Source organism: Rhinolophus ferrumequinum, chromosome 13 (genome assembly GCF_004115265.2).
Source record: "Rhinolophus ferrumequinum isolate MPI-CBG mRhiFer1 chromosome 13, mRhiFer1_v1.p, whole genome shotgun sequence".
In the NCBI taxonomy this organism is placed as follows: Eukaryota; Metazoa; Chordata; class Mammalia; order Chiroptera; family Rhinolophidae; genus Rhinolophus; species Rhinolophus ferrumequinum.
This window is the reverse complement of record NC_046296.1, coordinates 48,629,146-48,641,204: the sequence shown is the minus strand read 5'-3', so window position 1 is coordinate 48,641,204 and position 12,059 is coordinate 48,629,146. Positions and strand designations below refer to the sequence as shown.

The following is a 12,059-nucleotide window of genomic DNA, read 5'->3' as shown; positions in this document are numbered from 1 at the left end:
ATAAACCTTCAAATAATGTCTCCAAAGCAACTTTCTTGAAATAACTAGGAAATTTTACTATACTACGTACTTAATACAATACTTGCTTATACTTGTGAAGTGTAATACTTCCATTAATTGCAAAATACTTATATATACATGACATTATTTAACATCTCAACATCTGCAATAGGGAGGCAGAGGTGTGGACTATTTCCATGTTGTAGCAGAATGGAACAGGCTATCCAACTCATAGCCAGGCCTAGTACATTTTTCTTTCTTTTTCCTCGTTAATATTTCCTTGCATCAACATTGGTGCAATTGATACTTCTCTTGGTAGCCGAGGAATTTCCTTGCCACACACTGCAGAACTGGGGGTGGGCAGAAGGGAAAGCTGTCTGAAATCCCTACTTTCCATCTGTTCCCAGAACTGGAATGAAATGACCGAGCTGGTCTCCTCCAACGGCAATTACTGCAATTATCGCAAGGCTTTTGCCGACTGCGAGGGCTTCAAAATCCCCATCCTTGGCGTGCACTTGAAAGACTTGATAGCAGTTCATGTCATTTTCCCAGACTGGATGGAGGAGAACAAAGTGAACATTGTGAAAATGCACCAGCTCTCAGTCACTCTGAGTGAACTAGTCTCCCTGCAGAATGCCTCGCACCACTTGGAACCCAACATGGATTTGATCAACCTGCTCACGGTGAGTCCAAGGGCCGGGGGTTTGTGCTAACAACTGTTCCGCACCTTACTTCCCTGCAGATGCATGAGATCTGTGCGAGTAATTCACTAGGGAGAAAGGTTGAATTCAGGGTCACAAGGTGGGAGAAATCTCAAAGGACGAGGGGAGGGGACCCCACACACTCATAACCACATGGCTTAAGACTCTAATCTCAGAACAAAGAAATAGCCCTTTGCTTTGAGGAACCCAGTCTCTACCCCTGCAGCTCCAGCTTCTGGAGTTCTCAGAAAGGCCCTCCAGAGCTGTCCTCAGCCCCTCGCTTTTCTTCATCATACTGTTGCAATTATTCAACTCATTCTACGTGTCCTCAGTGCATCTGCTTCTCTTTATCCTCACTGCGCAGCTGTCGCTGAAGCCTGGAGTAATGCAAAAACCTCCTCTGATCTCCCTATCCCACCTCCCCCAATTGCCAACCTCTTCAAACTCCAGGATATCGATTTGCATTAGATTTTTCTTCTGTTTACATGTCTTATACACGATATGTCCCCAGCCCCTCTCACAAACCTGGCATAGGTAGGAGCTCAACAAGTGAACTGAATGCTAGATTTAAGAATGGTGGGGGTCAGACGGAAGTTCACCCATCATTCATATTTTTCAGCATTTGTGTCACATACCTTTACAGTAATACCTTGGTTTTTGAACATCTCTGTTGATGAACATTTTGGTTTATGAACGCTGTAAATTTTATGGATCTATGGTATCATTAGATAGTAAAATTCATGCTAAATTTGTAGTTTTAGGGGTTGATTTTAAAGGTCTAGAATGGATTAATCCATTTTGCATTACTTTCTATGGGGAAACCATGCCTCGATTTTTGAACGTTTCAGAACTCGAATGGTCTTTTGCAATGGATTACGTTCGAAAACCGAAGTACCACTGTATTTTATTTACTTATTATTTTATTAATTAAAAAGGTTTTTTTATTGAGTAATGTTGGGGAAGAGTGTGTTTTTCCAGAACCCATCAGCTCCAAGTCAAATCATTGTTTTCTTTTTTTCTTTCCCCCTTTTTCCGCCTCCTCCCCCCCCACCCCTACTCTGGTTCAAGCCGTTGTTTCTCGGTCTAGTTGTGTAAGACACAGCTCAGCTCCCTGGCACATGCTGGTGTTATGAGCCTTGCGCCCCACTCCCAGCCACTGGCGGCAGCACACAGCAGCACACAGCTGCCCACGCTGGCCGCCAGTCGCTTATGGCAGCACATAGTAGCCCACGGCAGCACACAGCAGCCCACGGCTGCTCGACACTCATGGCATCCCGTGGCAGCTCACGCCAACCTCTGGCTGCTCACGACAGCCCAGCTCCAGGAAGAGCTGCTGTTCGTAATCTTAGGTGAAGAGGGCACAGCTCATTGACCCATGTGGGAATCGAACCTGCAACCCGGTGTTAGGAGCACAGCACTCCAACCACCTGAGCCACTGGGCCAGCCCCAAGTCATTGTTTTCAATTTAGTTATGGAGGGCACAGCTCACTGGCCCATGTGGGAATTGGATCGGCAACCTGGGTGTTATCAGCACTGCGCTCTAACCACCTGAGCCAACCGGCCGCCCCGGCACATACCTTTAGCTGGTCTCCAGGTTCCTAGCACTTGTAGACATAACAGGTATGTAGAAGAGAACATTTCCCATTGGCTGCCTCTTTGTCAGGGGAAAGAAGCATAACCAAATTCTCACCCTTGCTGAAACAAGTGGAGTAGCAACTTCCCTGTTTGGGTGTGTAACACGGTAGCATCTGAAGCTTGGCTGCACTACTGAATGGACTGTTTGCCTTTAATGGACATGGAAAATGAAAACAAGAACCTTTCTGAAGCTCTGAGAGCCTAAATCCCCTTGGACTGCTGCATTGGAGTAAGAGTGTGATTCCTAGACCTTCTCACCAACTGTTCCTAGAGCACATGATGGTTCACCAAAGACGAGAACCCCTACGGGGGGTACACAGTGATGCCAGCTGCACGCTTCATATAAAGCAGAAGTGGCCAAGGCACAGAAACATGAATCTCTTGGGGTTGAGTTTGTGTGATAAACAGTAAACACACAGACTTTCTCTACTTGGGGGGGAAGAAAACCTCACAATAATCCAGGCACCTGCATTTATTAATCATTTGCCATGTAAATCTGTTTCCATGAATAAGAGACCAGAACGGCAACCTCAAATAGACTCCAAAGCCACAGACAGACACAGGTGATGTCTGCAGACCAGCCTAGGTTTCATGTGTCCAGACTATCTCCATGATGCATGTGGAGGAAACATCACAGAGCAGGGACCTACACTTAAGATAATTTCTCAGTCAGACAAAAGGTAATGACAGAGTGGGGAAATTAATTCTGTGTTATAAATGCAGCAAGTGACATCATGACAGATATTTAGAAAAATATTGAAAGATTTTTGAATGCAGTTTTTGGGGTGCAAATTGAAAATCTGAGCTCTAGAAATAAAAGCTAAGAAATAATTTCCTTTTTACTGGGAAGAAAAGGAAAAAGAAAAAGACACAATCTCTCTCTCTCTCTCCCTCCCTCTCTCCCTCCCTCTTTCTCCTTCCTCTCAATCTTTCTTTCTTACATTGAAGAAAAATTCAGTACCATGCACCATATTTAGTAATAGTAGTGTTATATAATATAGCATAGTGACTAGATGCTAGAAGGGAGATCGCTTTTAGCCCTGCCTCTGCAGTTACTTAGCTTTGTGTCCTTGCTAACTATCCTTGACTTTGGATTTTTCCAAAGGATTTTGTTCTCATTTGTGAGGTCACTTCCAGCTCTAAACTTCTGTGATTCTAGATGTAGGGTATGATGGAGCCTTGAGAATAAGGAACCAAGTGTCAATGTGATTCTGTGGTTCCAGCCCAACTGTTCATCAGGATAGCACAGTCCCTCATATGAGTACCGATCATCAAGCCAGTTTCTGTTTAAAACCAAGGTCCTTCCTCTCTCCCCACAACAGGATTATATATTTACTATTTTTGGTCACAGCTGCTTGTGGATTAATCTCCTCAGAATGAGGATACAGGAGACTCCCATGAGAGTCTCCCACTAGAGCCCAGTGGGAATTTCATGAAGCACCTACATGGTGGGACTGGAACCATCTGATTGACCACAGCTGCCCGAATGCATGTGAGCGTGTCTGTAAGTGCAGCATTTGAAGGGCAATTCATTTTGCACCAAAACTCTAGGTCAAGTTTCTGCCTGAAGTGATTGTTTGCTTCTAAACATGGCCCCAGGTGAGGAAGCCAATATACGATTGAGAGCCCTGGAAGACAGAAAATGAGAAATCTTAACCAACAATCAATAAATGCCTACTCTGTTCCATAGGCCGTGTAGCAATGCTTGAACTTTCTGTAGTAAGTGATTATAGTTTTCACAGCACTTTTCATGTACTTTTTTTCAGTAGATTCTCACAAACACCCTGTGATGTAGCCTGGGCAGGGCAGAGTGTATAACACCACCCGTGTCCCTTTGTATTTTAAGAATGAAGAGATTGAAATTACTCAAGGACAAAAGGCTTGCAAATGGCAAGCTTCTAACTCCCAGCTTGGTCTCTCTCTCTCTCTCTCTCTCTCTCTCTCATTCTCTGATGGACATTTACTTTGTAATGTGGCAGTATTGTTGACATTTATTTTATTTTACATTTGTAAAAATTAAATAATCTCTCTCTGTCTCTCCCTCTTCATGGATGTGTAAAGAAGGAGTTAATTACACAACAAAAATCTATGAGGGCAGGGACGATGTATGCCATTTTAATCACTGTCACCTTAGCCCCCTGAACGGCCCTTGGCACGTGAGGAAGGAGTACCACACCACCAAACTGCTGGGGGTTAGATTGTTCTTTTCAGGAAAGATCTGGAGAAGACATTTTTTTTTATTGTGATCCCAGTTCACGTACCAGGAGCTTTAAAAGCTGACGCTTCTCGTTTCATGATATATGAAATTGTCTGATTCTTTTCATAATATTTTTAGATCTATCAGTTGCTTTTACCGTTCTGAGTATATGCAAATAATTGGAAAGCCCCTGTATTTTTACAGTCTCATAAGAAAAAAACAGAAGAAGAAAAATTTCACAAATGGAGATAGTTTGGTGACCAAGTATGTTTTATATTAGAGTTCCCCAGTCCAGACCACGTAGGTCCTAATGTCCAGACTGAATCCACAACCATCTTTGCCGATAAGCTTGGGTGTAACAGAAGCAACCTCAAACAGTGACTCAGAACATTTTTCAGAACAACAAATTCAAAAGAAGTTACACACTCTTGAAATCCCATTGAATACTGTTGAAATCCCATCGACAAGCTATCTATATTATAAAAATGGTATAGGAAGTAGACGAGGTCACACTGCAGGGTCATAAAAACCAGAAGAGATCGGAGAATGGAAAGTAGGCTCATGGCTGAGAAAACACAGAGTCGGCAAGACTAACCCAGAGAACAGCTTCACCTTCATCGATGAGCACAATGGCATTTGGCTGTTGAACTGACTGGAAGCCACAGCTTACAGTGCCCATATGTGCGGCTCTCTACAGAAACCCCACTGGACACATGAGCTAGTTTAATCTTCACAACAGTCCTAGAAGGGATGTATTCTTTATGATTCTCATGTTACAGATCTGGAGATTGAGATTCAAGGAGGTTAAGGACATGCCCAGCTTCACACCACCACTAATAAATGGAGAGCAAACATTTGGAGAAGATCAAAACGTCTCCATCATAGGCTCAGATATCTGTCCATTTGACATATGAAAATACCCCAGGATATTCTGTGTCTTTTGAGAGAGCATCTCCCTTACTTAGTGTGTGGCTTATTTGAATTTCTGGTCAGAGGTTCTGGCACTGCTGTCATCACCTATCCAGCAGATGCCAGCACCAGCCATTAGAGTTAAGAGGACAGGAATATGCTCAACAAAGTCCAGATTAACTCCTAGTAACAAGGAATTCAGAAGGAAGAAGTCACTTGGATTTTCTTCTATGTATGTAGCAGTCACAATGCAAGGCAACAAGCTGGGACACAATGCAAGGCAACAAGAGGTGGAAAAGGTAGATGTGCTGCCTGCTGTCATGAGGCTTAGAGACCAGCAGAGTCTTCTCTTGTGGAATTACAAAATGGGCAACTGCCTTCAGCAGATGTGTTTTATTGGGTTACATGGAATCAGAAAAATTTTTTGTTATTAGTTGCCAGTGTGTAGAAATTGGGATATTTCATATAAAACTCCAGATTTCTGACGTAACAAACCTGAAGACATGGCAATTGTCAGGAGACAACCGCTTGCCTTAGCTGAGTAGTGGCCGCCTCTCCTTCATCAGAGACTCCACCACTCCCGATTGCTTTCCAACCCCAGGGATCCGGTGTCAGATCCCACTTATCATCACATATTTTCCTTATTGTCGAGCTAAGAGGAAAGATCCCCTAGTTAATTACATCTGCAAAGACCCTTTTCCCAAATAGTGCATTGTTACACCAATATCTCTATCAAAATATTCTTTTTACACATCCCACTTCACTCTTTTTTTATAATGGGCTGTCTCCTTAAGGCATTAGTTTGTGATGTAGGGATGGTCCTTTCCTGCAAAAAGGCAGAGCCCCTAGATGTAGGAGTGACTGCTGGTCAAGAGAAGGTGGATACAGTGTCCAGTGTCCATTTTTTGTGAGCAGGGTTTTCATGATTGGAAGTAATGCTGAGGTAATTTTATAGTCAAGTCAATTTTATTATGTTTAGAAAATACCTTTAGGTGACAAAGTCTAGGTAAAGCAGTATATGACCTGATGCATAAAATCCTTAATTTAAATGTTATGTTTATTAGCTAGAACAGTGACGAGAATGGTCCCTGGCCCATATTAAGTGATCAATAAATATCTGTTGAGTGAATGAATTAATGATTCAAAATGCCAATTTGTAATATCAACTTCTTTTTTAAATGAGCTAGAACAAGATAAATCCTTGAAAGATATCCTTTGCCTGTGAGTTTTATCTTGCACCCCCCTAAGATCTATTTCCCCTCACTCCATACCCATATACCCATAAAAAACAAGCCTTATCTTTAGACAAAATGTTAAAGGAAATTTTTCACACCTAAATGGTCAAAGAAAGGACAGGCACTTGGTTATCTTTACTGCTGATGAAATGCTATGATTCGCAGTTGTCTTAACATTGAACACAGGAATTACCCAGGCTTATTTTAAGTCTCATGACTTCTGTTTCAGGTGAATGAGATCATGCACTGTAAAGTTTTCTAGATTTCACCCATGCTCTCAGATGTTGGTCTTGCTGTCCATGCCTCCCCTGATGTTTCTTTCTTTCTTTCTTTGTCCAAGTCCTCCCAATTGGGACCCAATCCACAAGCTTCTGTGAGAATCATTCCTGATCATTTCTGTCTTCAGTCGCCCTCACACATAATAATACTATTAGTAATAATACTATTAGTAATAATACTATTAGTAATAATACTATTAGCAATAATTATAACAGTAACATCAACAACACCAAAGTACGTTTCTCAAGATCTTGAGAAACTGTATACCAGGTTCTGTGTGAAGCATTCTGCTTTGCAAGCATTATTCCATTCGATCCTGATAAAAATCTAATTCAGTAGGGACTTTTCTGATCATGCCCATTTTACAGATATAGAAAACTGATTGTCAGAAGGAAAGAACTGGCTCAAGGTCACAGAGCTAACCAGTGGCAAGCTCAGCATTTGAACTCAACTCCAAATCCTCTCCCTCAAGCTCTATACACTGCCTCCCTGAACAATTTCTCGAGCACTTACAGTGGGGCAACTTACTTCACATTTAGCATGTATTGCCTTTTGTTGATATAAACATGTCTTTTTTGTGGCCAGGTCCTATTTATTCCAATAAATTGTCAAGCCCTTCAGAGCAAGAATGATTTTATACCATTTTATACCAGGACTTAACACAATACAATTCTAAAATAACAGAAATCTATTCATCGCTCCTTTATTTCTACAGTTCTTTAATCAAAGCTCTAACACAGCTTTTATTGCATTTACAAATCTTACTTTATGAATCTGCCTCTGCTTCTCAACATCATAGGTACCTTATCTCCAGCTCAGTGCTTAGAAGCTGCTCAATAAGTATTACTGAGGAACTGAGTCAATGGTTCTGGATGCTGATGACCACACGAGGTTTAAGTTTTTCTCTTTTCAATTTCATTTTCCGCCTCTGCATGCCATCTTTGTACTGTTCTGCATTCACTCAAATGATTAGACATTAGGCTTAGACATCCAGTGTGAAAACTATTTCAGCAGTGTAAATAAATATGATCCAACATCATTATTTATCCCTTCTAATTTGTTGTAGCTTTCTCTGGACCTCTATCACACAGAAGATGATATTTACCAACTGTCACTGGTGCTGGAGCCTAGAAATTCTAAATCGGTAGGTATTGCTTTCTCTCTAAGGATCGGTGTCAAACACCATCGTTTGTCATGTACAGTAGTTGGCTGTTACAGTGGTGCTTTGTGACCTAAAGATTGAAGCATTTAAAAATCTATATTATTCCCATTTTAGCAATGAAACAGCTTAGCCCTGACTGTTTGAGAATTATTTCTTTACATAGGCTAATAAAGAAAAAGAGCATTTGCAATTACTCTGTTTTATTATTGATCTAGGGGTTGTGTCTGCTTGAAAATTCACCTACGTATAGCACCAAAAAAAAGTGAACCATAACTCATCTTACTGAAGATCATTTAGATCCTTCCAGGCTTTTAAAAAAATTCCATTGAACACAAAATTAGACTTTATAAATTTTAAATACCCTGCTCATAATTCACAAATTTCTCTATTAGTGATTGCCTCAGCTCAAAATTTCAATATCACATTGGAAAGTGTCTCACTTAATTGATGGCTAACTCTTAGTAAAGAAACATTATATAATGAGATTGAGGAAACTGCATTACTGAATGTGCACTGCTCATTAGTTTTATCAAGTGGACTGTGTCTTAGCTATGGTTTTGCTCTAATAAAAAATTATCTGGGTGCGTTTGAAATTTACAGTGAGGATGAGGTTTGCATGTTGAAGGCAAAAGTGTTTCTTTACTTTTATACTATATCCTGAGACCAGTTTTATTTTTTAATTTTTTAAATAAAGGTCTCATGCTTAGCTCCTTACCAGTTGAACTCTGGGGCACGTGGCCAGCGACTCTAGACCCTAAGTCTTTTCATCTGTTATATTACTACCTACTGTGATTCTGAACCATGGGACTGAAAGAGGCAGAATGACTGTTGAGTGCTGTTCTCTGGCACTGGGAAGGCATGCACATGAATCTGAGTCAGTTGACCTGGTAGCATCTTGTTAAAATAGTGAGTGTGGTGGTTCCCTAAGCACATTCACCTCCTGCCAGTTCCCAGAAGCCCATCTCCTGGCGACAGTGCCGAACAGACCCATGTAGAAAGATATAACACGAAGGGAAGGGTGGGGACCCAGACTCTGCAAAGTTTGCATGACAAGGAGAGAGCTAGAGAGAAAGGTAAAGTTATAGTAAAAAAAAAAAAAAAAGGAATTCGTAAGTTCCTCCCTCATTACATAGCTTTGGTGTCATGAAGCTGACTGTGGTGTGGTCAGCTGCAGTGTACATGCGCTCACAGCATTTCCACCTCTGACATCTTCCTTTACCTATAACCAGGAACCTTACTACCTGTTAGGTTGTCGGATGTCTGGCAGAGCATCATATACACGTTATCTCATTAACTCTGTTAAGGAAACTGAGTCTGGTGGGCACAGGTCTCTGACCATGCCCATAAGTGGGAGAACTGTGATCTTGCCTCAAGCCTGTCTGCGTGCAACATCTGTGCTTTTTCTACCGCACGGCGCGTGCGCAGTCTGTCATTTTCCCACCATCCCCGTATCAGGAACAGGCTAGGAACGACCGAGCACACTTGCCTGATTTGTGCTCTTTAGATTTACTCAGTTTATTTTCAGGATAAATTTTTGCCAATTTTGAGACATTTTTATCAAACATAGAAAAGTATTTTTATTGTTTTGTAAAAGAAGTTTCAAAGCCCCTTTCAAGGGCTAAAATCCTATGTATCTTTACAAACACATTTCCCAATCCCTTTCTGTCTCTTTTCTGAGTAGAATGTCATCCTAATTTGTGCTTAACGTTCGACACGTGCTGGGAGCTGCAGAACAAGTTCCGGTCAGGATAACATACCTGAGAGCCTGAAGCATCCATGCACTTACCATGGGTGCCAGCCGACCTCACTTAAACTGTCAGTCCCACTGTGAACCTTTTTCTGTTCATAGTGGCACACTTAGTGCCTCACTAGTTCTCTCTGCTTTACTTTGCGTCTCAGGTTTTTCACACCACGTCTAGGTCAAACTAAATACTTAACAGTTCCGCTTATACAATAGTTAGAGCCAATCAACTTAAATATTTATGTTCTAATGACTTGGTACCCACTTGAAAAAAAATAACACACATTGAAATAAAAATAATATTTTAATTTCATTCTTAATCACAATTACTTAGGAATGGATAGGTGTGCCTGTTGGACACCGTGCAATTTCTTAAATCTTGGAATCAGACTGGATACTGCCACCCTTATTTCTTGTTGTACATTGATTTTTTTTGCTTCGGAAATATATGATGTCGTTGAAAGAAATGTAGCATGCTCTAATGGGTGACATGTGAACTACTTCAAGCTGGTAGTTTGCATGGTGTCTGACTAATATTAGATATCACTCTATTTCCCTTGGAAGTTTGAAATATTATCTATTGTACCCCTCTGAGTTCTATTTCATCTATTTTTGTATTATACAAAATATGTATGGATTTTTATATAGGTGTTTAAAAATGTTTTAGTAATATTTGGGAAGCTTGGGTAGGATTTTTAAATGGTCTGGGAGAGCAATTAATATCTTTTTAAAATAATAGAATCTAGGCTGTTGCTAAACAAATTGCACTATCCAAATATGTATTAAGTTACAGATTAGATTCCATTGACAAAAGTTTGTTTTCAAAACATTTAAGTGCTATATAAATGCAAGTTTTTACTGGTATTATTAATATACAAAATGTGTATGTCTTTCTTAGTGTCCCTGGTTCTAATTGTTCAAGGCCCCAGATAAAGTTGAAAAATGTGTCTGTTTTCTGTCAGCAGCCTACCTCTCCTACGACACCCACCAAGCCTGTGGTGCCCCTAGAGTGGGCATCAGGAGTGATGCCAAAGCCAGACCCCACGGTCATCAACAAGCACATAAGGAAATTAGTTGAGGTAAGTGATTGAGGGAGAGTAAAGAGTGAGCACTAGAAGGCCCCTTTCTTTTTCCAGAATATTTTGTAGTTGCCCAGGAATCAGATAGAGTCTATAAAAACAGCCCCCTGGCAGTTAACAGCATTTGAGCATAGACTTAGCTCTCTACCTGGCTTCAGCCTCTGGGAGAGAGAATCTCCCCAAAAGTCCCCCTTTCCCCTTCTTGTCAGTCTGTTCTCAGTTGCCCAAATACTCTCAGATATGTACTTTCAATTCCTCTCTTTCTCCAGCATTTGACACCTCTGCTGTTGCCCCTGCAACTTGAGGGACTATTTGGGAATTAAAATCTCATTAAAAACCCACATGAGTCACCATAAGATGCCCAATGCATTGTTTACCTGAGGGTAGGAAAGATCCTGTAAGTTGGATATTTTCTCTTGCTGTATGTATTTTGGGATCAGTGACACAGCAGCACAATGATATTTAGGTCAGAAATACCATTTAATGAAGGGTCAGACTCTGTCCGAATTTTCCATGTAGAAAGAGGAGTAGAAGCACCAATGTGGGGAAAATCTCAGACCCTAGAAACTATGATCCCTGATTAAAATTTACTTTAATAGATGGGTACAACCTCTGACACAATAGGGTTGTGTCTCTGGGATACCATGTACTTTTTGCTGAGAAAGGATGTTTAAAGAAAAAGAATGTTCTATATCTTGGATCATCTAGGAAACTGTGAGGCACTAGAAGAAGTTATATGGTGCATAGGAGGCAGCAAGGAAAAGTGTGAGGGAAGGTGATGTGATGATGTGGTAGTAACAGACCCAGCTTGGAACCAGGGAAGATGGGTAAAGGATCTGGGGGAGTGGTGGGGTGGAGTAGCAGCTAAAGACGGTCTGAGATCAAGAGGTGGAAGACAGATGGAACTATTCTCTCCCCTACTCTCCTCTCTGCTTTTCTCTGAATGCTCATTCCTTTCTTTGCAGACTGACTTTCTTTGCTCCCCATCCACACTGGGGAGTCTGTTTCTCCCTTCCTTTCTCTTTCCCTCCCTTTCTCCCTCCCTCCCTGCCTCTGTGCCTCTTATACCTTCTCTCTTTTCTTCTTTCCAATTCCAAGTCCACAGGGAGGGTTGGCCCAGT

The 12,059-nt window shown here is 41.3% G+C and overlaps 1 protein-coding gene across 5 annotated transcripts in view; it reads left to right on the top strand.

Annotated features, from left to right (window-relative positions):
* The window catches only part of RASGRP3 (RAS guanyl releasing protein 3), a 93,774-nt gene that overhangs the window by 66,134 nt on the left and 15,581 nt on the right, over positions 1 to 12,059 (top strand). For 4 of the 5 annotated variants that reach the window (XM_033125561.1, XM_033125559.1, XM_033125560.1 and 1 more), the window contains 3 exons: positions 408 to 683; positions 8,023 to 8,100; positions 10,822 to 10,938. In XM_033125561.1, the coding sequence (XP_032981452.1) occupies positions 408 to 683; positions 8,023 to 8,100; positions 10,822 to 10,938 (471 nt within the window). The remainder of the gene's footprint in view (positions 1 to 407; positions 684 to 8,022; positions 8,101 to 10,821; positions 10,939 to 12,059) is intronic. The other variant, XM_033125562.1, reaches the window with a different exon arrangement.